At 43.6% G+C, this 27184-nt stretch overlaps 1 protein-coding gene across 1 annotated transcript in view; it reads left to right on the top strand.

Moving 5' to 3' along the window:
* LOC106612343 (ATP-binding cassette sub-family C member 5) overlaps positions 1–27184 on the top strand; it is a 92507-nt gene that overhangs the window by 24607 nt on the left and 40716 nt on the right. Inside the window, exons 3-8 of the mRNA XM_014213393.3 lie at positions 7968–8113; positions 10511–10666; positions 11055–11199; positions 16087–16320; positions 16640–16813; positions 25984–26131. Of these exons, the coding sequence (XP_014068868.1) occupies positions 7968–8113; positions 10511–10666; positions 11055–11199; positions 16087–16320; positions 16640–16813; positions 25984–26131 (1003 nt within the window). The remainder of the gene's footprint in view (positions 1–7967; positions 8114–10510; positions 10667–11054; positions 11200–16086; positions 16321–16639; positions 16814–25983; positions 26132–27184) is intronic.

Here is a 27184-nt window from a genome sequence, read left to right as displayed (position 1 = left end):
GATAAGTCTTCAGTAAAGACTTAAAGGTTGAGACTGAGTCTGCGTCTCTCACATGGGTAGGCAGACCATTCCATAAAAATGGAGCTCTATAGGAGAAAGCCCTACCTCCAGCCGTTTGCTTAGAAATTCTAGGGACAATTAGGAGGCCTGCGTCTTGTGACCGTAGCGTACGTGTAGGTATGTACGGCAGGACCAAATCGGAAAGATGGGTAGGAGCAAGCCCATGTAATGCTTTGTAGGTTAACAGTAAAACCTTGAAATCAGCCCTTGCCTTAACAGGAAGCAAGTGTAGGGAGGCTAGCACTGGAGTAATATGATCAATTTTTTTGGTTCTAGTCAGGATTCTAGCAGCCGTATTTAGCACTAACTGAAGTTTGTTTAGTGCTTTATCCGGGTAGCCGGAAAGTAGAGCATTGCAGTAGTCCAGCCTAGAAGTAACAAAAGCATGGATTAATTTTTCTGCATAATTTTTGGACAGAAAGTTTCTGATTTTTGCAATGTTACGTAGATGGAAAAAAAGCTGTCCTTGAAACAGTCTTGATATGTTCTTCAAAAGAGAGATCAGGGTCCAGAGTAACGCCGAGGTCCTTCACAGTTTTATTTGAGACGACTGTACAACCATCCAGATTAATTGTCAGATTCAACAGAAGATCTCTTTGTTTCTTGGGACCTAGAACAAGCATCTCTGTTTTGTCCAAGTTTAAAAGTAGAAAGTTTGCAGCCATCCACTTCTTTATGTCTGAAACACAGGCTTCTAGCGAGGGCAATTTTGGGGCTTCACCATGTTTCATTGAAATGTACAGCTGTGTGTCGTCCACATAGCAGTGAAATTTAACATTATGTTTTCGAATGACATCCCCAAGAGGTAAAATATATAGTGAAAACAATAGTGGTCCTAAAACGGAACCTTGAGGAACACCGAAATTTACAATTGATTTGTCAGAGGACAAACCATTCACAGAGACAAACTGATATCTTTCCGACAGACAAGATCTAAACCAGGCCAGAACTTGTCCGTGTAGACCAATTTGGCTTTCCAATCTCTCCAAAAGAATGTGGTGATCGATGGTATCAAAAGCAGCACTAAGATCTAGGAGCACGAGGACAGATGCAGAGCCTCGGTCTGACGTCATTAAAAGGTAGTTTACCACCTTCACAAGTGCAGTCTCAGTGCTATGATGGGGTCTAAAACCAGACTGAAGCGTTTCGTATACATTGTTTGTCTTCAGGAAGGCAGTGAGTTACTGCGCAACAGCTTTTTCTAAATTTTTTGAGAGGAATTGAAGATTCGATATAGGCCGATAGTTTTTTATAATTTCTGGGTCAAGATTCGGCTTTTTCAAGAGAGGCTTTATTACTGCCACTTTTAGTGAGCTTGGTACACATCCGGTGGATAGAGAGCCATTTATTATGTTCAACATAGGAGGGCCAAGCACAGGAAGCAGCTCTTTCAGTAGTTTAGTTGGAATAGGGTCCAGTATGCAGCTTGAGGGTTTAGAGGCCATGATTATTTTCATCATTGTGTCAAGAGATATAGTACTAAAACACTTTAGTGTCTCCCTTAATCCTAGGTCCTGGCAGAGTTGTGCAGACTCAGGACAATGGAGCTTTGGAGGAATACGCAGATTTAAAGAGGAGTCCGTAATTTGCTTTCTAATGATCAGGATATTTCCTCAAAGAAGTTCATAAATGTATTACTGCTGAAGTGAAAGCCATCCTCCATTTGCGAATGCTGCTTTTCAGTTAGCTTTGCGACAGTATCAAAAAGAAATTTCGGATTGTTCTTATTTTCCTCAATTAAGTTGGAAAAATAGGATGATCGAGCAGCAGTGAGGGCTCTTCGATACTGCACGGTACTGTCTTTCCAAGCTAGTCGGAAGACTTCCAGTTTGGTGTGGCGCAATTTCCGTTCCAATTTTCTGGAAGCTTGCTTCAGAGCTCGTGTATTTTCTGTATACCAGGGAGCTAGTTTCTTATGACAGATGTTTTTAGGGGTGCAACTGCATCTAGGGTATTGCGCAAGGTTAAATTGAGTTCCTCGGTTAGGTGGTTAACTGATTTTTGTCCTCTGATGTCCTTGGGTAGGCAGAGGGAGTCTGGAAGGGCATCAAGGAATCTTTGGGTTGTCTGAGAATTTATAGCACGACTTTTAATGCTCCTTGGTTGGGGTCTGAGCAGATTATTTGTTGCAAACGCAATAAAATGGTGGTCCGATAATCCAGGATTATGAGGAAAAACATTAAGATCCACAACATTTATTCCATGGGACAAAACTAGGTCCAGAGTATGACTGTGGCAGTGAGTAGGTCCAGAGACATGTTGGACAAAACCCACTGAGTCGATGATGGCTCCAAAGCCTTTTGGAGTGGGTCTGTGGACTTTTCCATGTGAATGTTAACCTCTCTGGGCTAGGTGGGACGCTTGCGTCCCACCTACTCAACAGCCAGTGTAATCCCGTGGCGCGTTATTCAAATACCTTAGAAATGCTATTACTTCAATTTCTCAAACATATGACTATTTTACACCATTTTAAAGACAAGACTCTCGTTAATCTAACCACACTGTCCGATTTCAAAAAGGCTTTACAACGAAAGCAAAACATTAGATTATGTCAGCAGAGTACCCAGCCAGAAATAATCAGACACCCATTTTTCAAGCTAGCATATAATGTCACATAAACCCAAACCACAGCTAAATGCAGCACTAACCTTTGATGATCTTCATCAGATGACAACCCTAGGACATTATGTTATACAATACATGCATGTTTTGTTCAATCAAGTTCATATTTATATCAAAAACCAGCTTTTTACATTAGCATGTGACTAGCATGTGACTAGCATTCCCACCGAACACTGCCGGTGAATTGACTAAATTACTCACGATAAACGTTCACAAAAAACATAAATTATTTTATGAATTATAGATACAGAACTCCTCTATGCACTCGCTATGTCTGATTTTTAAAATAGCTTTTCGGTGAAAGCACATTTTGCAGTATTCTCAGTAGATAGCCCGGCATCACAGGGCTAGCTATTTAGACACCCAGCAAGTTTAGCATTCACCAAAGTCAGATTTACTATAAGAAAAATGTTATTACCTTTGCTGTCTTCGTCAGAATGCACTCCCAGGACTTCTACTTCAATAACAAATGTTGGTTTGGTCCCAAATAATCCATTGTTATATCCAAATAGCGGCGTTTTGTTTGTGCGTTCAAGACACTATCCGAAAGGGTAAATAAGGGTGACGAGCATGGCACATTTCGTGACAAAAAAATTCTAAATATTCCATTACCGTACTTCGAAGCATGTCAACCGCTGTTTAAAATAAATTTTTATGCCATTTTTCTCGTAAAAAAGCGATAATATTCCGACCGGGAAATCATTTTTTATTACAAAGAGAGTGAAAGTAAAAGCATGCTATCCCCTCATGCACGAGCCTCAGTCTAATGGCCCTCTGATAGAGCACTTGCCAAACGCGCTAATGTGTTTCAGCCTGGGGACGGAATTACATCGTTCAGCTTTTTCCCGCCTTCTGAGAGCCCATGGGAGCCGAAGGAAGTGTCACGTCATGGCAGAGATCCCCTGTATTTGTTAGAGATGATCAAGGAGGGCAAGAAATGGTCAGACAGGCCACTTCCTGTAAGGAATCTTCTCAGGTTTTGGCCTGCCAAATGAGTTCTGTTATACTCACAGACACCATTCAAACAGTTTTAGAAACTTTAGGGTGTTTTCTATCCAAAGCCAATAATGATATGCATATTCTAGTTACTGGGCAGGAGTAGTAACCAGATTAAATCGGGTACGTTTTTTATCCGGCCGTGCAAATACCCCCCCACTAGCCCGAAAAGGTTAAAGTCACCAAAAATTTGAATATTATCTGCTATGACTACAAGATCCGATAGGAATTCAGGGAACTCAGTGAGGAACGCTGCATATGGCCCAGGAGGCCTGTAAACAGTAGCTATAAAAAGTGATTGAGTAGGCTGCATAGATTTCATGACTAGAAGCTCAAAAGACGAAAACGTCATTGTTTTTTTTTTTTTGTAAATTGAAATTTGCTATCGTAAATGTTAGCAACACCTCTGCCTTTGCCGGATGCACGGGGGGTATGGTCACTAGTATAACCAGGGGGTGAGGCCTCATTTAACACAGTAAATTCATCAGGCTTAAGCCATGTTTCAGTCAGGCCAATCACATCAAGATTATGATCAGTGATTAGTTCATTGACTATAACTGCCTTGGAAGTGAGGGATCTAACATTAAGTAACCCAATTTTGAGATGTGAGGTATCACAATCTCTTTCAATAATGGCAGGAATGGAGGTCTTTATACTAGTGAGATTGCTAAAGCGAACACCGCCATCTTTAATTTTGCCCAACCTAGATCGAGGCACAGACACGGTCTCAATGGGGAAAGCTGAGCTGACTACGCTGACTGTGCTAGTGGCAGACTCCACTAAACTAGCAGGCTGGCTAACAGCCTGCTGCCTGGCCTGCACCGTATTTCATTGTGGAGCTAGAGGAGTTAGAGCCCTGTCTATGTTCGTAGATAAGATGAGAGCACCCGTCCAGCTAGGATGGAGTCCGTCACTCCTCAACAGGCCAGGCTTGGTCCTGTTTGTGGGTGAGTCCCAGAAAGAGGGCCAATTATCTACAAATTCTATCTTTTGGGAGGGGCAGAACACAGTTTTCAACCAGCGATTGAGTTGTGAGACTCTGCTGTAGAGCTCATCACTCCCCCTAACTGGGAGGGGGCCAGAGACAATTAATCAATGCCGACACATCTTTCACGCTGAAGCTATGTTGCGCTTGGTGACCTCTGACTGTTTCATCCTAACATCGTTGGTGCTGACGTGGATAACAATATCTCTATACTCTCTACACTCGCCAGTTTTAGCTTTAGCCAGCACCGTCTTTAGATTAGCCTTAACGTCGGTAGCCCTGCCCCCTGGTAAACAGTGTATGATCGCTGGATGATTCGTTTTAAGTCTAATACTGCGGGTAATGGAGTCGCCAATGACGAGGGTTTTCAATTTGTCAGAGCTAATGGTGGGAGCTTTCGGCGTCTCAGACCCCACAACGGGAGGAGTAGAGACCAGAGAAGTTTCGACTCCGACTCGCTTAATGGGGAGAACCGGTTGAAAGTTTCTGTCGGCTGAATAAGCGACACCAGTTGAGCATTCCTACAGCATTTCCCTCCAGAAGCCATGAGAAAGTTGTCCGGCTGCGGGGACCGTGCGAGGGGGTTTATACTAACGTTACTATCTGTACTTACTAGTGGCACAGACGCTGTTTCATCCTTTCCTACACTGAAATTACCCTTGCCTAATGATTGCGTCTGAAGCTGGGCTTGCAGCACAGCTATCCTTGCCGTAAGGCGATCGTTCTCCTGTATATTATAAGTACAACGACTGCAATTAGAAGGCATCATGTTAATGTTACTTAGCGTCGGCTGTTTGAAGTCCTGACGAACCATGTCCAGATAAAACCTCCGGGGTGAAAAAGTTGAATGAAAAAAGTTGAGTGAGGGAAAAACAAAAAATATACGGTAATGAAAAAGTAAAAACCGTGAGGTAGTCAGGTAGCAAAGTAAGATCGGCAACAAAACACACAGCAGCATGTAAACAAGTCTGCAAGTTGTGACCGGAAACAGGAAGTGCTATTTGGGATCTAGAAATGTGTTCATCCACTTTAGTGGCTAGCAAGTTTACTAGATGGTGACAGCAGTTGCCTTGCTAAACAAACCATCAGTTCTAGCTTGCTATTATGAAAATCAAATTCAACAATGCCCTGTTTTCAATTCAACTTTTGCTTTCCAAATTAGCTCTAACATAAAACATCTAAGATGGAACTACAGCCATTGAATACTGTGCAAATACACTGTGCGTAAAAGAGAAATAACACGCTTTAGAATGCCCTTCAAGCAAATCAGAAACGAGTATTCAACAATTCCATGGTATATAAAGGGAACACTTAAACAACACAATGTAACTCCAAGTCAATCACACTTCTGTGAAATCAAACTGTCCACTTAGGAAGCAACACTGATTGACAATAAATTTCACATGCTGTTGTGCAAATGGAATAGACAACAGGTGGAAATTATAGGCAATTAGCAAGACACCCCCAATAAAGGAGTGGTTCTGCAGGTGGTGACCACAGACCACTTCTCAGTTCCTATGCTTCCTGGCTGATGTTTTGGTCACTTTTGAATGCTGGCGGTGCTTTCACTCTAGTGGTAGCATGAGACGGAGTCTACAACCCACACAAGTGGCTCAGGTAGTGCAGCTCATCCAGGATGGCACATCAATGCGAGCTGTGGCAAGAAGGTTTGCTGTGTCTGTCAGCGTAGTGTCCAGAGCATGGAGGCGCTACCAGGAGACAGGCCAGTACATCAGGAGACGTGGAGGAGGCCGTAGGAGGGCAACAACCCAGCAGCAGGACCGCTACCTCCGCCTTTGTGCAAGGAGGAGCAGGAGAAGCACTGCCAGAGCCCTGCAAAATGACCTCCAGCAGGCCACAAATGTGCATGTGTCTGCTCAAACGGTCAGAAACAGGCTCCATGAGAGTGGTATGAAGGCCCGACGTCCACAGGTGGGGGTTGTGCTTACAGCTCAACACCGTGCAGGACGTTTGGCATTTGCCAGAGAACACCAAGATTGGCAAATTCGCCACTGGCGCCCTGTGCTCTTCACAGATGAAAGCAGGTTCACACTGAGCACATGTGACAGACGTGACAGAGTCTGGAGACGCCGTGGAGAACATTCTGCTGCCTGCAACATCCTCCAGCATGACCGGTTTGGCGGTGGGTCAGTCATGGTGTGGGGTGGCATTTCTTTGGGGGGCCGCACAGCCCTCCATGTGCTCGCCAGAGGTAGCCTGACTGCCATTAGGTACCGAGATGAGACCATATGCTGGTGCGGTTGGCCCTGGGTTCCTCCTAATGCAAGACAATGCTAGACCTCATGTGGCTGGAGTGTGTCAGCAGTTCCTGCAAGAGGAAGGCATTGATGCTATGGACTGGCCCGCCCGTTCCCCAGACCTGAATCCAATTGAGCACATCTGGGACATCATGTCTCACTCCATCCACCAACGCCACGTTGCACCACAGACTGTCCAGGAGTTGGCGGATGCTTTAGTCCAGGTCTGGGAGGAGATCCCTCAGGAGACCATCCGCCACCTCATCAGGAGCATGCCCAGGCGTTGTAGGGAGGTCATACAGGCACGTGGAGGCCACACATACTACTGAGCCTCATTTTGACTTGTTTTAAGGACATTACATCAAAGTTGGATCAGCCTGTAGTGTGGTTTTCCACTTTAATTTTGAGTGTGACTCCAAATCCAGACCTCCATGGGTTTATAAATTGGATTTCCATTGATTATTTGTGTGATTTTGTTGTCGGCACATTCAACTTTTGACGAGGGCTCATAGTGCACTACTTTTTACCATTGCCCTATGTAGGGATTAGGGTGCCATTTGGGATGTATACTACAAGGTTCTGCTTTCTTTGCCCTCTGGCACTCGGAGCAATGAGGCGGCCAGATGATTACCTAATACTTGATGACTGGCAACAAGTATCTTCCTCTCGAGTCATGTCTGAGTGAACTTCTCAAATGTACTGTCATCAAACTTGTAGGGGCAGATACTACAAAAATGAGTGTAAGTGTAACGGATGGGGATTTATAAACACACTCCAGAACCTGAGATGTATCCACTTGTTTCCAATTTAAATCCTTTTTGGTGGCGTGACTGGCTAAGTACGTTTTAGGAGGGTAGTCACGTGGGTTTGTTAGGACAAGGTCCCAGGGTCTAGTCTCGGGGTGAGCTGTAGTAGGTGGTACGGCTACCTCTAACGTCCGCACTGTGACGTCCGCCACAAGCTAAATGCTTCCAATGCATCCAATACGTCATTGTTTAAAATGTATCTGCTCTTATTGACTATACATTAATCTCCATCAATCCCAGGATGCACTGGAAACGGCGGCAAGGGCAGAGGGTGGTTTGTCCCTGGACGGTGGTGCTCCCTACATGAAAGAGCTGGAGGAGGAAGCAGTGCGGAGCAAATACCAACACAGTGTCGGCGTCCTCAAACCTATTCGCTCCACCAGCAAGTAAGCAAGCAGCACCACCACCGGACACTGTTACAGGTGCATATTGGTAGTACCTAGAGTTTTTCCTTGTGAGGCCAAGTGGTCAGGAAAGACTAGGTCCTAGATATACAGTTGAAGTCAGAAGTTTACATAACCTAGTTTTAATGACTCCAACCTAAGTGTTTCAACCACTCCACAAATTTCTTGTTAACAAACTATAGTTTTGTCAAGTCGGTTAGGACATCTACTTTGTCATTTTTCCAACAATTGTTTACAGACAGATTATTTCACTGTATCACAATTCCAGTGGGTCAGAAGTTCACATACACTAAGTTGACCGTGCCTTTAAACAGCTTGGAAAATTCCAGAAAATGTCATGGCTTTAGAAGCTTCTGTTATGCTAATTGACACAATTTGAGTCAATTGGAGGTGTACCTGTGGATGTATTTTAAGACCTACCTTCAAACTCAGTGCCTCTTTGCGTGACATCATGGGAAAATCTAAATAAATCAACCAACACCTCAGAAAAATATTGTAGACCTCCACAAGTCTGGTTCATCCTTGGGGGCATTTTCCAAACGCCTGAAGGTACCACGTTCATCTGTACAAACAATAGTACGCAATTATAAACACCATGGGACCACGCAGCCATCATACCACTCAGGAAGGAGACGCGTTCTGTCTACTAGAGATGAACATACTTGGTGCGAAAAGTTCAAATCAATCCCAGAACAGCAAAGGACCTTGTGAAGATGCTGTAGGAAACGGGTACAAAAGTATCTATATCCACAGTAAAATGAGTCCTATATCATAACCTGTCAGGCCACTCAGCAAGGAAGAAGCCACTGCTCCAAAACCGCCATAAAAAAGCCAGACTACAGTTTGCAACTGCACATGGGGACAAAGATCGTACTTTTTGAAGAAATGTCCTCTGGTCTGATGAAACAAAAATAGAACTGTTTGGCCATAATGACCATTGTTATGTTGGGAGGAAAAAAGGGGGGGAGGCTTGTAAGCCGAAGAACACCATCCCAACCGTGAAGCACGGGTGTGGCAGCATCATGTTGTGGGGGGGGGGGGGTGCTCTTCACAAAATAGATGGCATCATGTGAAAGGAAAATTGTGGATTATTTTGAAGCAACATCAAGACATCAGTCAGCAAGTTAAAGCTTGGTCACAAATGGGTCTTCCAAATGGACAATGACCCCAAGCATACTTCCAAAGTTGTGGAAAAATGGCTTAAGGACAACGAAGTCAAGGTATAGGAGTGGCCATCACAAAGCCCTGACCTCAATCCCATAGAATGCACGCCTCTTGGAGGGAATGCAACACCCTGCTACACGCAACTGCCCATGGAGTGAAAGAGGTATGTGACTGTAGGTGCAGAGCCCCCTCTCCTACCTTACCTACCCACAACTTACCTAAATAGCACACTAACTAAAATACAGGGGATGGTCCGTCCAGGTCTTTCCTACTGTGCTTAGACATAGTTCATACTAAGGGTATATGTATACCCGCAGGCCTCTTTCCTAAGCACTCCCAAGGTGCCTTTCACTTCCCCTCCTGGGAACAAATGAAACAGAATAATACAAACTTAAAGTGAACAATTTCACTTATCAAAAACTCGTCCTATGGCGTACACAAACGTCAGCAGGACCGGCTACAAAATACTTTACAAAAATTCATACAGACCAACAACCAACACAGGAGCAACAACCAAAACAGGACATACCAAGAAGCTCTCTCCCCTAACAAAGGAACACTGGCTTTTATCCAGCTGGAGGAGTTTGTAATTGCAGACAGCTTTATCTGACGAGAGGGCGGGGTCAGCTCCAATCGTTCATCGGGCCGACCAATCAGCTGCTTGGGGGAATCCAGGAAGCCATTTTCTGAAATACACATACCTATACAAACCCACAACACACAAACTGGGGAACGAGCAAGGAGGCCTACAAACCTGACTCAGTTACACCAGAGGAATGGGCCAAAATTCACCCAACTTATTGTAGGAAGCTTGTGGAAGGCTACCTGTAACGTTTGACCCAAGTTAAACAATTTAAAGGCAATGCTACCAAATACTAATTGAGTATGTAAACTTCTGACCCACCGGGAATGTGATGAAAGAAATAAAAGCTGAAATAAATCATTCTCTCTACTATTATTCTGACATTTCACATTCTTCAAATAAAGTGGTGATACTAACTGACCTGAATTTTGAAGAATTGTGAAAAACTGAGTTTAAATGTATTTGGCTAAGGTGTATGTAAACTTCCGACTTTATCTGTAGGTGCTCTCTGGCAACATGTTGGCAAGGAATAACTAAGGAGGAAATCTTGAGAGAGAGACTCCTCTTGCTGTACATGAGAAGTTCCTCTAACTGTATCTGTCCCCCACAACTCCACCCCACTCCCCCCACAGGCACGAGCACCCGGTGGACAATGCGGGCCTCTTCTCCTTCATGACCTTCAACTGGCTGACCCCGTTGGCCGTTCACGCCCACCGCAAAGGCCAGCTACAGCTGGAGGATGTGTGGGCCGTGTCCCAGTTTGAAAGCTGCAAGGTCAACCGCCACAGGTCAGTACTGATTGCTGCACATATGGGGTCACAAAGGTCACCCTTCCAAGGATAGGTAATTGAAAGATGCCAAGAACCCGCTTGCCCTGGGTCTCGGCCTCTGTCTTATTTGTCAACATTTTAACTGGTCTTGGTTTGGGTCGGAGTTCTCAACAGTTGTCGTTTTTACCCCTTAAGAAAACTTGTTTTATTGTTTTATGGACTGTGATAACAGGAATGTAGAGTGGGGACAGTTTCAGAGGAATACAGAGAAAAGGCTGAGACTGGATTTGTACCCATATGTGGTGCCTGTCTCTGGCACGACAATTCCAGTCTTGACTCTTAGTAGAGGGAGAATAGAGTGAGTGATTGTTGGTCGACTTTGGTTTGATCACCTGTGTGTGCGCAGGCTGGCCGGCCTGTGGGAGGAGGAGCGCAGGGTGAAAGGGGACGAGGCCTCCCTGTGCGGTGTAGTCTGGGCGTTCTGTCGGACGCGCCTTCTTCTCTCCATCCTCTGCCTCATGGTCACCCAGCTAGCCGGCTTCAGTGGCCCAGTAAGTAACGTCATCTCATCCTTCCCCTGTGGAGGCTTTCTTTCAGTAGCGCTCTCTCCCCCTGCCTCTGTCCCCTTCCCTCCATCAAGGCTGAGGCCTACAGGTGAGTGTTACATGTGTTAAGATTCTTCTGTCTCATTGTTAACCCTTTACACTCGTGGGAATTGGCCTATATGGATAGGGCTAAATTGAAATGTTTCTTACAGAAGAAATATGAAAAGCATAAGCATGGTAGCAATTGAAAGGAAACAGTTTGGAGATTATGGGAAAATGATTAGACCTAAATTGAGGACACAACCGTTCACTTGACACAAGACTGAATCCAAACATTACACTGTTGATTTTTATGTGCATTTTACATTTACTGTACTTTTCGTCGCATTTGTTTATAATGAAATCTGAAAAAACTCTGGATTCATTCAGTAACATGATAAGACATTTCACGGTAAATGTGGTGGAGGTGCAACATAAGACAAAAAAAGGACAAGGGTTTGAGTGAAGGGTCTAAATGGTGTTTCAAAGTGGCTACACACCTTTCCAAAGTGTGCAGTTCCTAGGTAATTTCAATGCATTTTTATGACTCAACTAGTCTTTTTTAGTTTTCCTAGCTGTGCCGCTGAGGAACTAGAGCAAGCACAATTGTATTTGTTTTGTTTGGAACACAACCCTGAATCTCTACCATCACACAATTACTGTTGTTTCCACAATCCAAAAATGGCCCATTTATAAATGTCGATCTAGTTCAGGTGGGAATTATTTGAAAGCGTGTTCTATTGCCAACATGACCAGCTAAGTTCTAAAATATGATATTAGTGCTAGGCTTCACTAGGCAGTTCAGAGAAACAGATGGTCATTTTGGTTTGCATAGAAAGAGGTTTGGGTGCGTGAGTGCATTCAGGTGAGTATTCTGGAGTGAATTCTTTAACATAATGAGCCTATGACGCCATGTCATCTAACTGTGGAGCAAAAACATTGACACTAAATATGAGTTTTATGATATTGAAATGTGAAGTGCACATTTGGACTCGCAGGTGTTTGGCTTGCTTGTATGACATCAATGTGGTATTTATGATAATCCTTAATGTCTCATCTTTCAAAATGCATCGAGTCCTCTTCATTTACAGCATTTCCCCTCAGACAACAAAGTTGCCCAATAGGCAGGAGGGATGAGCGCAACTTCTAGTCAAGTTCAGGATGGCTGTCAGTGAAAACCGATACAGTGCTATGTAGCGCAGAGCCTGAGCTCTAACAATTTATAGCATGTTACTGTACAGCCGCTGTGTTCCAATTTAGGTGCTTATCAGTGCCCAAATCTGCCATTTTCAACCCGTTTACGGGTACGAGTGTAAAGGGCTACACTGTGGTCTGAAACATGCCTTACTGACCACTCATTCTGAACAAATGAACTGGATACTACAGGAGGGTTATGGAATGGGTTGTTTTGGGGGTTTTACCAGTCCAACTCAAATCGGTTTCTTTTCGATTCAATGGTGTCATCTTGGATCCATTGTGTCTGGCTTTTTTGAGGAGACTACAATGTTATGGGTTATGGAAATTGTGAATCCTCGTTCTTTAGTTAACAACACCTAGTCAGAAACCATACTCCTGTCTGTCGCCCCCTAGATGGTCTCTGTGACTAGATAAATGACACCTGTTGCAATTGTCCATCCTACAGCTGTTCTTTATGTTATTCAGGTGTTTGTAGGCCTCCTAGGTGAGAACAGGTGCTTTAGAGGGAAGGGTTGTGTTCGTTAGGCACCAAACGGAAAAAAACGGACTGAAACAGGGAGGAACTACCTGGACACATTTTTGTTATGCGATGCAAAGCGTTTTCTGTTGCGTGTCCTAATGAACACGACCCAGGTGTTAGGGTTAATCAGTCCCATTTTTCCTAGGATAGCCTCTGTCATCCTCCTCTCTTCCACAGGGACCACAGTGAGCCGTCTCTACCTCTGTGCTGTGAAGGGTTGCAAAATTCCCGAAACCTTTCCACAATTTTCAGGTTTTGTGAATTTTCAGGAAAACCCAGAGACTTTGGGAAAGTTTTAGTAATTTTGCATCCCAAGTACTGTGTCATCTGCTCTTAGTATAGCAGCACAGCAACACACCTGTGTCTCTCACCCAGGTTAAAGCAACCAAGCTAGCACAGAATGTTCCTGTAATGCTTCCTAGTTGATCTCCTTTGGGAATTTGAAAAATAATTTGCCTACAATGTTCTGAGAACATTATGTTGGTTCAGGAACCTTCCCACAATCTAATGCTTTTTTCCCAGAACGTTAACCAAAATGTGTTAGCTGGGAAGATTATTATTATTATAGATGGGCAGTTTGGGACGGGGTGAGGGCATGGCATACAAGTGTTTGTGCTCACTGCTCCCCCCCATGCAAGGTGGCGTGTGACAGAGGCTGTTCTTCAGATTCCACAGGGTGTCCGTTTAAACCCCTCGGCGAGAAATAGAGAATGAAGCAGGCAGAGACCCTGGGGGAAGAAAGCCGGAGAGGTAAGGGCATGTTTCTCATGCAGGGATGGATCAAAGTTCTTTCTCTGAAATGTGTCTCTCTCTCTCTCTCTTTCTCTTTCTCTTTCTCTTTCTCTTTCTCTCTCTCATATAAAAAATATCTTAAAAAAATAACTGATGGGTTACCACAAAGCACTGTAAAATGCTGTCGTTAACATTGTTTTTATTTTTATGTTTGTATGCAATGTTCAGTGCTGTTTTGTTTTTCTTGATTTAACACTGATAACAATCTGCTGTTATAAACAAACTTCCACCCAAATGCTCAGTCAGACTTTCATATTAGTGTCTCAGACAATCGACCTGGTTTTCCCCCTAAATGCGAGGTGTTGTTGGACTGTTCAGGCTAGAGGGGAGATACAAAATACTAGGCTTGTATCTACAGACTCTACCTTTTTGGGGCCTCATAATCCCCCCTCACTAAAAGCCAGGTTGACCTGGCCCGCTGGTGGAACACCCTTTCTGTAGGATCAGTGCCAGTGGGGCAGGGCAGAGGGGCTTCGGTTCTATTTTTATTATTGCCCACCCTCTTCTCCCTCTTTGGATCTTTGGACAATGACCTAACGCAACTAAATATGAGATGTCACATATCTCAACCAAGAGGACTAGAAACGTAAACAAAACAAACTAAAAGACTGAGGCTAAACCTTTCAAAACTCTGTTGACCTGATCTTGTGCCTCTGTGAAATGCTACTCTTTCCTGCTGGATCTGATCAGCTGTTTTTTTTTTTTTTGACCTGTTTATGATTGAATTACATGTGTGCTGTTTGTGCAATTTTGAAAAATAGTTTACACAAATGGTTTCACGGTTTCTATTTGCCTATTTAAATAAAACATGCATTTATCAACAATTTAGGTTTGCTGACACTCCCTGGTTGTGGACTGATTAACTTGAATGTAGAATTGATTGTTGGTACATCGTCAGTATGTGTGTGTGGAATCCATACTTTTTTTTTCTATTCACTTTGCTCAATCTTTCTCAATTGTATTATCTGCTTCCAGGCCTATTAGACATACACTACCGTTCAAAAGTTTGGGGTCACTTAGAAATTTGGCCATTAAAATAACATCAAATTGATCAGAAAGACAGTGTTGACATTAATTTTGTTAATGACTATTGTAGCTGGAAACTGCAGACTTAAAAAAAAAAAGGAATATCTACATAGGCGTACAGAAGCCCTTTATCAGCAACCATCACTCCTGTGTTCCACTGGCACGTTGTGTTAGCTAATCCAAGTTGATCATTCGAAAACCCTTTTGCAATTATGTCCTGATTAAAAAAGCAATACAATTGGCCTTCTTTAGACTAATTGAGTTTCTGGAGCATCAGCATCTATGGGTTCGATTACAGTCTCAAAATGGCCAGAAACAACGCACTTTCTTCTGAAACTCGTCAGTCTATTCTTGTTCTGAGAAATGAAAGCTATTCTATGCGAGAAATTGCTCAGTTGTGCACCGGGGCCTCCCACTTCTCTTTCTATTCTGTTTAGAGACAGTTTGTGCTGTTCTGTGAAGGGAGTAGTACACAGCGTTGTACGTGATCTTCAGTTTCTTGGCAATTTCTCACATGGAATAGCCTTCATTTCCCAGAACAAGAATAGACTGACAAGTTTAAGAAAGTTATTTGTTTCTGGCCATTTTGAGCCTGTAATCGAACCCACAAATGCTGACCCTCCAGATACTCAACTAGTCTAAAGAAGGCCAGTTTTATTGCTTCTTTAATCAGGACAACAGTTTTCAGCTGTGCTAACATAATTGCAAAAGGGTTTTCTAATGATCAATTAGCCTTTTTAAAATGATAAACTTGGATTAGCTAACACACCGTGCCATTGGAACACAGGAGTGATGGTTGCTGATAATGGGCCTCTGTACGCCTATGTAGATATTCCATAAAAAATAAGCTGTTTCCAGCAACAATAGTCATTTACACTGTATTTCTGATCAATTTGATGTTATTTTAATGGACAAACATGTGCTTTTCTTTCAAAAATAAGGACTTTTCTAAGTGACCCCAAGTGATCCGTTTACCTGATGATGCAAACAGTAGGAAATGTCATGTTGGAATGGGTTTCTCTGTTCACTGTTACTCTTGTTCTCTTTTAAAGGATCTTAACAAAATCTTAGCAAAGGGTGAGAGCTGAAACTAAAGAAAAAGTATTCTATCTCTAATCAGTAGAGCCTGTTCAACTTCCCTCTTCAGATGATTATCGGTAGTTTATGGCATGACGGCTTTAGCTACTCTTGAATTAGTAGATGTCCATGATGATGATGGCACTGGTGTAGATGTCTCTTGGACATGGTGCTGCTGTCAGTCACGTGTCCTGTGCTCTCTCATCTTTCCCCCTCATCCCTGCCCTCTCCACTCCTGCTAGGCCTTTGTGGTGAAGCGGCTGTTGGAGTACACAGAGCAGGCAGAGCCTGATCTGCCATACGGCCTGCTGCTGGTCGTGGGGCTGCTGTGCACCGAGCTGGTCCGCTCCTGGTCACTGGCGCTCACCTGGGCCCTCAACTACCGCACAGGCACCCGCCTGCGGGGAGCCATCCTCACCATGGCCTTCCACAAGATCCTCCGGCTCCGCAGCATCCGAGACAAATCCATGGGACAGGTGGGACCACCAGACAGAGGCTTCACGCAAATGTTTTTCTTTAAGAGAACTGGGCTGGGGAGATGGGGTGGGGGGACTGGGGTGAGATAATGATTAGCCTCACAATAATGCTAGCTCTCATTTAGGCTCAACCTTTTCAGATGTTGCTTATCTTTAGTCTGAACGAGAAACCCACCTTTAATACAGTACTAGCATTGCAAAACAGTTTGCTATTGTTTCCGAAATACATGATTTGCAATGCAATACAATGTGCGTGCAGAGTAAGAGAGACGGTGTAGTTCTGTACTGATGTAAGTGTCTATCGCTGTCTCTCTTGCAGTTGATCAACATGTGTTCTAACGACGGCCAGCGGATGTTTGAGGCGGCGGCTGTGGGCAGTCTGCTGGCAGGCGGGCCTCTTATTGCTGTGCTGGGGATGGGCTACAACCTGGCTATACTGGGGCCCACCTCCTTACTGGGCTCTGCAGTCTTTATCCTTTTCTACCCTGCTATGGTGAGCAGCGTGCATGCATACTTACAGTACCAGTAAAACATTTGGACACACCTACTCATTCAAGGGTTTTTCTTTATTTTTACTATTATCTACATTGTATAATAATAGTGAAGACATCAAAACTATGAAATAACACATATGGAATCATGTAGTATCCAAACAAGTGTTAAGCAAATCAAAATATATTTTATATGTGAGATTCTTCAAAGTAGCCACCCTTTGCCTTGATGACAGCATTGCACATTCTTGGCATTCTCTCAACCAGCTTCACCTGGAATGCTATTCCAACAGTCTTGAAGAAGTTCCCACATATGCTGAGCACTTGTTGGCTGCTTTTCCTTCACTCTGCGGTCCAACTCATCCCAAGCCATCTCAATTGGGTTGAGGTCGGGTGATTGTGGAGGCCAGGTCATCTGATGCAGCACTCCATCACTCTCCTTCTTGGTCAAATAGCCCGTACACAGCCTAGAGGTGTGTTGGGTCATTGTCCTGTTGGAAAAACAAATGATAGTCCCACTAAGTGCAAACCAGATGGGATGGCGTATCGCTGCAGAATGCTCTGGTAGCCATGCTGGTTAAGTGTGCTTTGAATTCTAAATATATCACAGACAGTGTCACCATCAAAGCACCATCACACCTCCTCCTCCATGCTTCACGGTGGGAAACACACATGCAGAGATCATTCGTTCACCTACTCTGCATCTCACATAGACATGGCGGTTGGAACCAAAAATCTCACATTTGGACTCATCAGACCAAAGGACAGATTTCCAACGGTCTAATGTCCATTGCTCGTGTTTCTTGGCCCAAATAAGTCTCTTATTCTTATTGGTGTTCATTAGTAGTGGTTTATTTGAAGGCCTGATTAACGCAGTCTCCTCTGAACAGTTGATGTTGAGATGTATCTGTTACTTGAACCCTGTGAAGCATTTATTTGGGCTGCAATTTCTGAGGCTGGTAACTCTAATGAACTTATCCTCTGCAGCAGAGGTAACTCTGGGTCTTCCATTCCTGTGGCGGTCCTCATGAGAGCCAGTTTCATCATAGCGCTTGATGGTTTTTGCGAATGCATTTGAAGAAACTTTCAAAGTTCTTGACATTTCCCGCATTGACTGTCTTAAAGTAATGATGGGCTGTCGTTTCTCTTTGCTTGTTTGAGCTGTTCTTGCCATAATATGGACTTTGGGGTCTTTTACCTAAAAGGGTTATCTTCTGTAAATCAAATCAAATGTTATTTGTCACATGCGCCAAATACAGTGAAATGCTTACTTACAAGCCCTTAATAACTCGACCTACGTGTACATAATTACCTCCATTACCTCTACACCGGTGCCCCCCTCAAATTGACACATTGACTCTGTACCAGTACCCCCTGTATACAGCCCAGCTATTGTTATTTACTGCTGCTCTTCAATGATTTGTTATACTTATCTCTTACTTTTTTAGGGATTTTCTTAAAACTGCATTGTTGGTTAAAGTGACTATGCATAGATAATAACAGAGAGAAGCAGCAGCGTGGGGGGGGGGGGGGGGGGCAATGCAAATAGGCTGGGTAGCCATTTGATTAGCTGTTCAGAAGTCTTATGGCTTGGGGGTAGCAGCTGTTTAGAAGCCTCTTGGACCTAGACTTGGCGTTCCGCTACCGCTTGCTGTGTGGTAGCAGAGAGAACAGTCTATGACTAGGGTGGCTGGAGTCTTTAACAATTTTTAGGGCCTTCCTTTGACATCGCCTGGTATAGAGGTTCTGGATGGCAGGAAGCTTAGCCCCAGTGATGTACTGGGCCGTACGCACTACCCTCTGTAGTGCCTTGCGGTCGGAGGCCGAGCAGTTGCCATACCAGGCCGTGATGCAACCCGTCAGGATGCTCTTGATGGTGCAGCTGTAAAACCTTTTGAGGATCTGAGGACCCATGCCAAATCTTTTCACTCTCCTGAGGGGGAATAGGTTTTGTTGTGCCCTCTTCACAACTGTCTTGGTGTGCTTGGACCATGATAGTTTGTTGGTGATGTGGATGCCAAGGAACTTGTACCTCTCAACCTGCTCCACTACAGCCCCGTCGATGAGAATGGGGCGTGCTTGGTCCTCTTTTTCCTGTAGTCCACAATCATCTCCTTTGTCTTGTTCACGTTGAGGGAGAGGTTGTTGTCCTGGCACCACACAGTCAGTTCTCTGACCTTCTCCCTATAGGCTATCTCATCGTTGTCGGTAATCAGGCTACGACTGTTGTGTCATCAGCTAACTTAATGATAGTGTTGGAGTTGTGCCTGGCCGTGCAGTCATGAGTGAACAGGGAGTAGAGGAGGGGACTGAGCACGCACCCCTGAGGGGCCCCCGTGTTGAGGATCAGTGTGGCAGATGTGTTGTTACCTACCCTTACCACCTGGGGGCGGCCCGTCAGGAAGTCCAGGATCCAGTTGCAGAGGGAGGTGTTTAGTCCCAGGGTGCTTAGCTTAGTGATGAGCTTTGAATGTACTATGGTTTTGAACGCCGAGCTGTAGTCAATGAATAGCATTCTCACATAGGTGTTCCTTTTGTACAGGTGGGAAAGGGCATTGTGGAGTGCAATAGAGATTGCATCATCTATTGATCTGTTGGTGCGGTATGCATATTGGAGTGGTTCTAGGGCAGTGGTCACCAACCTTTTCTGAGTCAAGATCACTTTCTGAGTCAAAATGCATGCAGAGATGTACCGCTCTGAATTTTTTATTAACATGGCTTAAAAAATGTAAGCCTATGCAACAATAGCCAATTAAAAACAGTACTGTAGCAATGTGGTTAGTGCAGTAAGCTATATGCCCAATACATTATCACCGCAAACTGACTTTGCTTGAATTTACCTGCCAATGCATTGTTGTTTGGGACATTTATTTTTATTATTTCAAAATTTGAGGTAGGCTATATAATCACACCGGTAATAGATCCATTGTTGTATTACTTGTGAGGCACAGCTGAGTGAGCATACATTTAAATAATTCGCTTTTTATTTTCCTGGGCTGATGATGCCTGCATCTGATGGTCAGTCTCAGCGGAGGGAGAGAGCAGCAGACTGAGGTGTCCGCCTCTCAACATCCCTCCGCTCTCCCTTTCCTCCACTGACACTGACCAAAAAGGGACACCGTCTTCCAGCTGATGGCGAAACTCGACTCGAACCGCATTATTTCTGCCTCATGCACAAATTCATGTTGTTTCTCCTATGAACAGAGAAAGTTAAATATTCCTTGATATTAAAAAAGGCCCAAGTCACTAATAATAACAATGCAAGCCTGTAGATACACTTTCCTACTCATTCATTACTGCTGCACTGCTTGTTGTAGCGCTGAGTGAAAATAGGAAGAACGCACATTTTATGGGTTATAAAAGTGTTGAATACAAAGTGTTGACAGTGATGAGTAAGAACTTAAACATGAGCTCAGCTCTTTGCTGTATTCGTTGACAGTCTCTCTCGAGTCATGGTTTTAAACGTTTTGAAATCTCACAGTATCAATTTTGCCATAGCATTCTTTTATCCCTGCTACGTTACTGCAGACTCGGTCATCTGAGTAATGGCGGTGGCATAGTGCACTTGATTTCCTCTCCAGGCCTACCGGGAAAGCAGAGTTTGTACCTTCAGATACATGAAATGGCAACAGTTTGCCTAACTGGGGAGCAGGGCAGCTGAATTGCACCTACCACCAACAGCCCAAGACTAATAAAAAAAAATAGTAACACAAGGCTTTATCGTTGGGTTGTTTACAGAAATGTTCGGAAATCGACTAGAAAAGCCTTGGAGATCGACAAGTCGATCGTGATCAACCGGTTGGTGACCACTGGTCTAGGGTTTCTGGGAAATGGTGTTGACGTGAGCCATGATCAGCCTTTCAAAGCACTTCATGGCTACAGACGTGAGTGCTACGGGTCGGTAGTCATTTAGGCAGGTTACCTTTGTGTTCTTGGGCACAGGGACTATGGTGGTCTGCTTGAAACTTGTTGGCATTACAGACTCAGACAGGGAGAGGTTGAACATGTCAGTGAAGACACGTGCCAGTTGGTCAGCGCATGCTCAGAGTACACATCCTGGTAATCCATCTGGCCCAGCGGCCTTGTGAATGTTGACCTGTTTAAAGGTCTTACTCACATCGGCTGCGGAGAGCGTGATCACACAGTTGTCCGGAATAGCTGATGCTCTCATGCATGTTTCAGTGTTACTTGCCTCGAAGCGAGCATAGAAGTTATTTAGCTTGTCTGGTAGGCTCGTGTCATTGGCTGTGCTTCCCTTTGTAGTCTGTAATAGTTTGCAAGCTCTGCCACATCCGACGAGTGTTGGAGCCGGTGTAGTACGATTAGATTTTAGTCCTGTATTGATGCTTTGCCTGTTTGATGGTTCGTTGGAGGGCATAGAGGGATTTCTTATAAGCTTCCAGGTTAGTGTCCCACTCCTTGAAAGCGGCAGCTCTACCCTTTAGCTCAGTGCGAATGTTGCCTGTAATCCATGGCTTCTGGTTGGGGTATGTAGGTACAGTCACTGTTCGGACGACGTCCTCAATGCACTTATTGATAAAGCCAGTGACTGATGTGGTGTACTCCTCAATGCCATCGGAAGAATCCCGGAACATATTCCAGTCTGTGCTAGCAAAACAGTCCTGTAGTTTAGCATCTGCTTCATCTAACCACTTTTTTTATAGACCGGGTCACTGGTGCTTCCTGCTTTAATTTGTGCTTGTAAGCAGGAATCAGGAGGAAAGAGTTATGGTCAGATTTGCCAAATGAAGGGTGAGGGAGAGCTTTGTATGCATCTCTGTGTGTGGAGTAAATGTGGTCTAGAATTATTTTCACCTCGGGTTGCACATTTAACATGCTGATATAAATTACATTCGTGGCCAAAAGTTTTGAGAATTACACAAATATAAATTTTCACAAAGTCTGCTGCCTCAGTGTCTTTCGATATTTTTGTCAGATGTTACTATGGAATACTGAAGTATAATTACAAGCATTTCATAAGTGTCAAAGGTTTTTATTGACAATTACATGAAGTTGATGCAAAGAGTCAATATTTGCAGTGTTGACCCTTCTTTTTCAAGACCTCTACATCCGCCCTGGCATGCTGTCAATTAACTTCTAGGCCACATCCTGACTGATGGCAGCCCATTCTTGCATAATCAATGCTTGGAGTTTGTCAGAATTTGTGGGTTTTTGTTTGTCCACCCGCCTCTTGAGGATTGACCACAAGTTCTCAGTGGGATTAAGGTCTGGGGAGTTTCCTGGCCATGGACCCAAAATATCGATGTTTTGTTCCCCGAGGCACTTAGTTATCACTTTTGCCTTATGGCAAGGTGCTCCATCATGCTGGAAAAGGCATTGTTCGTCACCAAACTGTTTCTGGATGGTTGGGAGAAGCTGCTCTCGGAGGATGTGTTGGTACCATTCTTTATTCATGGCTGTGTTCTTAGGCAAAATTGTAAGTGAGCCCATTCCCTTGGCTGAGAAGCAACCCCACACATGAATGGCCTCAGGATGCTTTACTGTTGGCATGACACAGGACTGATGGTAGGGCTCACCTTGTCTTCTCCGGACAAGCTTTTTTCCGGATGCCCCAAACAATCGGAAAGGGGATTCATCAGAGAAAATGACTTTACCCCAGTCCTCAGCAGTCCAATACCTGTACCTTTTGCAGAATATCAGTCTGTCCCTGATGTTTTTCCTGGAGAGAAGTGGCTTCTTTGCTGCCCTTCTTGACACCAGGCCATCCTCCAAAAGTCTTCACCTCACAGTGCGTGCAGATGCACTCACACCTGCCTGCTGCCATCCCTGAGCAAGCTCTGTGCTGGTGGTGCCCCGATCCCACAGCTGAATCAACTTTAGGAGACGGTCCTGGCGCTTGCTGGACTTTCTTGGGCGCCCTGAAGCCTTCTTCACAACAATTGAACCGCTCTCCTTGAAGTTCTTGATGATCCGATAAATGGTTGATTTAGGTGCAATCTTACTGGCAGCAATATCCTTGCCTGTGAAGCCCTTTTTGTGCAAAGCAATGATGACGGCACGTGTTTCCTTGCAGGTAACCATGGTTGACAGAGGAAGAACAATGATTCCAAGCACCACCCTCCTTTTGAAGCTTCCAGTCTGTTATTCGAACTCAATCAGCATGACAGAGTGATCTCCAGCCTTGTCCTCGTCAACACTCACACCCGTGTTAACGAGAGAATCACTGACATGATGTCAGCTGGTCCTTTTGTGGCAGGGCTGAAATAAAGTGGAAATGTTGTTTGGGGATTCAGTTCATTTGCATGGCAAAGAGGGACTTTGCAATCAATTGCAATTCATCTGATCACTCTTCATAACATTCTGGAGTGTATGCAAATTGACATCATACAAACTGAGGCAGCAGACTTTGTGAAAATTAATATTTGTGTCATTCTCAAAACTTTTGGCCACGACTGTAGGTAAAACCGATTTAAGTTTCCCTGCATTAAAGTCCCCGGCCACTAGGAACGCCGCCTCTGGATGAGCATTTTCCTGTTTGCTTATGGCTGAATACAGCACATTGAGTATGGTTTTAGTGCAATCCTCTGGTCTGTGGTGGTATGTAGACAGCTACGAAAAATACAGAAGAAAACTCTCTAGGTAGATAGTGTGTTCTACAGCTTATCATGAAATACTCTACCTCAGGCGAGCAAAATCCTGAGACTTCCTTAGATATCATGCAACAGCTATTGTTTACAAATATACATAGGCCCCCGCCCCGTATCTTACCAGAGGCTGCTGTTCTGTCCTGCCGATAGAGTGTATAACCCACCAGCTGTATGTTCTTAATGTCATCGTTCAGCCACGACTCGGTGAAACATAAGATATGACAGTTTTTAATGTCCCGTTGGTAGGATATACATGCTTTCAGTTCGTCCCATTTATTTTCCAGCGATTGAACGTTAGCTAGCAGAATGGAAGGCAAGGGAAGATTAGCCACTCGTCGCCTGATCCTCACAAGGCATCCTGATCTCTTTCCACGAAACCTACGTTTCCTTTTCTAGCGAATCACGGGGATCTGGGCCTGGTCGGATGTCTGCAGCATATCCCTCGCGTCAGACTCATTGAAGAAGAACTCCTCGTCCAATTTGAGGTGAGTAATCCCAGTTCTGATGTCCAGAAGCTATTTTCGGTCATAAGAGATGTTTGCAGAAACATTATGTACAAAACAAGTTACGAACAACGCGAAAAAACAAACAAAATAGCATGGTTGGTTAAGATCCGATAAGACGGCAGCCATACTCTCCGGCGCCATATTTCCATACCTTGTCACAACAAAACTGATTGGCTCAAACGCATTAAGAAGGAAAGAAATTCCACAAATTTACTTTTAACCTGTTGGGGGTAGGAGGCAGTATTGACACGGCCGGATAAAAAACGTACCCGATTTAATCTGGTTACTACTCCTGCCCAGTAACTAGAATATGCATATAATTATTGGCTTTGAATAGAAAACACCCTAAAGTTTCTAAAACTGTTTGAATGGTGTCTGTGAGTATAACAGAACTCATATGGCAGGCAAAAACCTGAGAAGATTCCTTACAGGAAGTGCCCTCTCTGACAAGATCTTGTTCTTCTTGTCTCTGTTTATTGAAGACTGAGGATCTTTGCTGTAACGTGACACTTCCTACGGCTCCCATAGGCTCTCAGAGCCCGGGAAAAAGCTGAATGATATCGAGGCAGCCCCAGGCTGAAACACATTAGCGCTTTTGGCAAATGGCCGATCAGAGGACAATGGGCTTAGGCGCGTGCACGAGTCGACCCCATGCTTTATTTTCTTTAGTCTTTTTACCTAAACGCAGATTCCCGGTCGGAATATTATCGCTTTTTTTACGAGAAAAATGGCATAAAAATTGATTTTAAACAGCGGTTGACATGCTTCGAAGTACGGTAATGGAATATTTAGAATTTTTTTGTCACGAAATGCGTCGTGCTCGTGACCCTTATTTACACTTCGGATAGTGTCTTGAACGCACGAACAAAACGCCGCTGTTTGGATATAACTATGGATTATTTGGGACCAAACCAACATTTGTTATTGAAGTAGAAGTCCTGGGAGTGCATTCTGACGAAAAACACCAAAGGTAATAACATTTTTCTTATAGTAAATCTGACTTTGGTCAGGGCTAAACTTGCTGGGTGTCTAAATAGCTAGCCCTGTGATGCCGGGCTATCTACTTAGAATATTGCAAAATGTGCTTTCACCGAAAAGCTATTTTAAAATCGGACATATCGAGTGCATAGAGGAGTTCTGTATCTATAATTCTTAAAATAATCGTTGTGCTTTTTGTGAACGTTTATCGTGAGTAATTTAGTACATTTTTTGTAAATTCACCGGAAGTTTGGGGGGTATGCTAGTTCTGAACGTCACATGCTAATGTAAAAAGCTGTTTTTTGATATAAATATGAACTTGATTGAACAAAACATGCATGTATTGTATAACATAATGTCCTAGGTGTGTCATCTGATGAAGATCATCAAAGGTTAGTGCTGCATTTAGCTGTCTTCTGGGTTTTTGTGACATTATATGCTAGCTTGAAAAATGGGTGTCTGATTATTTCTGGCTGGGTACTCTGCTGACATAATCTAATGTTTTGCTTTCGTTGTAAAGCCTTTTTGAAATCGGACAGTGTGGTTAGATTAGCGAGAGTCTTGTCTTTAAAATGGTGTAAAATAGTCATATGTTTGAGAAATTGAAGTAATAGCATTTCTAAGGTATTTGAAATATGGCTCCACAGGATTCCACTGGCTGTTACGTAGGTGGGACGATTTCGTCCCGCCGACCCTAGAGAGGTTAACAAGGCATTCCAGGTGACTACCTCTTGAAGCTGGTTGAGAGAAGGCCAAGAGTGTGCAAAGCTGTCATCAAGGCAAAGGGTGTCTACTTTGAAGAATCTCAAATATCAAATATATGTTGATTTGTTGAACACCTTTTTGGTTGCTACATGATTCCATATGTGTTATTTCATAGTTTTGATGTCTTCACTATTGTTCTACAATGTAGAAAATAGTCAAAATCAAGAAAGACCCTTGAATGAGTAGGTGTGTCCAAACTTTTGACTTGTACTGTACATGCATACAGACGTTAATATATATATACAGACAGACAGAGCGACCGACCGTTGAAAATACATTATATAACAACATTTTACTGTGTGTTCCCTGCTTCAGATGTTCAGCTCAAGGCTTACGGCCTACTTCAGGAGGAAGGGCGTGGCCGTGACGGACCGACGGGTGCAGAAGATGAACGAGATCCTCAACTACATCAAGTTCATCAAGATGTATGCCTGGGTCAAGGCCTTCTCCCAGGATGTGCGCAGTAAGTGCTGTGTGTGAGATTTAATTGATCAATTAGCTGGTTGACTGTCTGACTGACTGAATGACTGGTGGTCTTCCATGTAAACAGATTTTGGTCTGGTGTTTTAATCTCAGGAACCACATCAATATCATGGCAATCTTAGATGAAGACTAGTGACTGACGGACTGAGTGGCTGGCTGACTGACTCATTGCACGCGTTCGAGCGGATCAGTTCTGTGAAGTGTCGTGTCTTTGGCATTATTAAAAGTGAAGACTATTATTTTATCAAATAAATTCTCTGTAATTATTATTACGTGATTAAACTAATCATGGAAATGGAATTAACTAGGAAGTCGGGCACCAAGGAAAATCTTCACATTACAAAGTTATAATTTTCCTAATAAAACTCTTCAGATATTTGAATATCTGATCAATTAGTCTTCTTATTAATGAATTATTCTTTACCTCACGCTAGTCTCATTCCAAACGTCGTAAATTGTTGGTTATCTGCACGAACCCAGCCTTTACTATGAATCATCCATACACCAATTGTCTTAATAATTGATTTATTTACTAACTAAATAATCACAGAAATGCATAAACAAACAACAGTAGATATGGTTACAAAGAAATGATAGGGGAGGTTCCCTAGTGGGCTAAGCCGATATGACGGCTTGGTGGACAAAGGGAAGTGGGTGTGGACTAGAGGTTGACCGACTAAGATTTTTCGATACCGATTATTGGAGGACCCAAAAAAAAGCCGATACCGATTAATCGGCCGTTTTTTTATATATATTTTTTAAATATTTAATATATATATATATATATATATATATATTTTTTTTTTATATATATATTTGGAATAATGACAATTACAACAATACTGAATGAACACTTATTTTAACTTCTTTGGGATAGGGGGCAGTATTTTCACGGCCGGATAAAAAACGTACCCAATTTAATCTGGTTACTACTCCTGCTCAGAAACTCTCGTTAATCTAACCACACTGTCCGATTTCAAAAAGGCTTTACAACGAAAGCAAAACATTAGATTATGTCAGCAGAGTACCCAGC

Source organism: Salmo salar, chromosome 09 (assembly GCF_965601325.2).
Source record: "Salmo salar chromosome 09, fSalSal1, whole genome shotgun sequence".
Lineage (NCBI taxonomy): Eukaryota > Metazoa > Chordata > Actinopteri > Salmoniformes > Salmonidae > Salmo > Salmo salar.
This window is presented reverse-complemented; position numbering and strand designations above follow the sequence as displayed.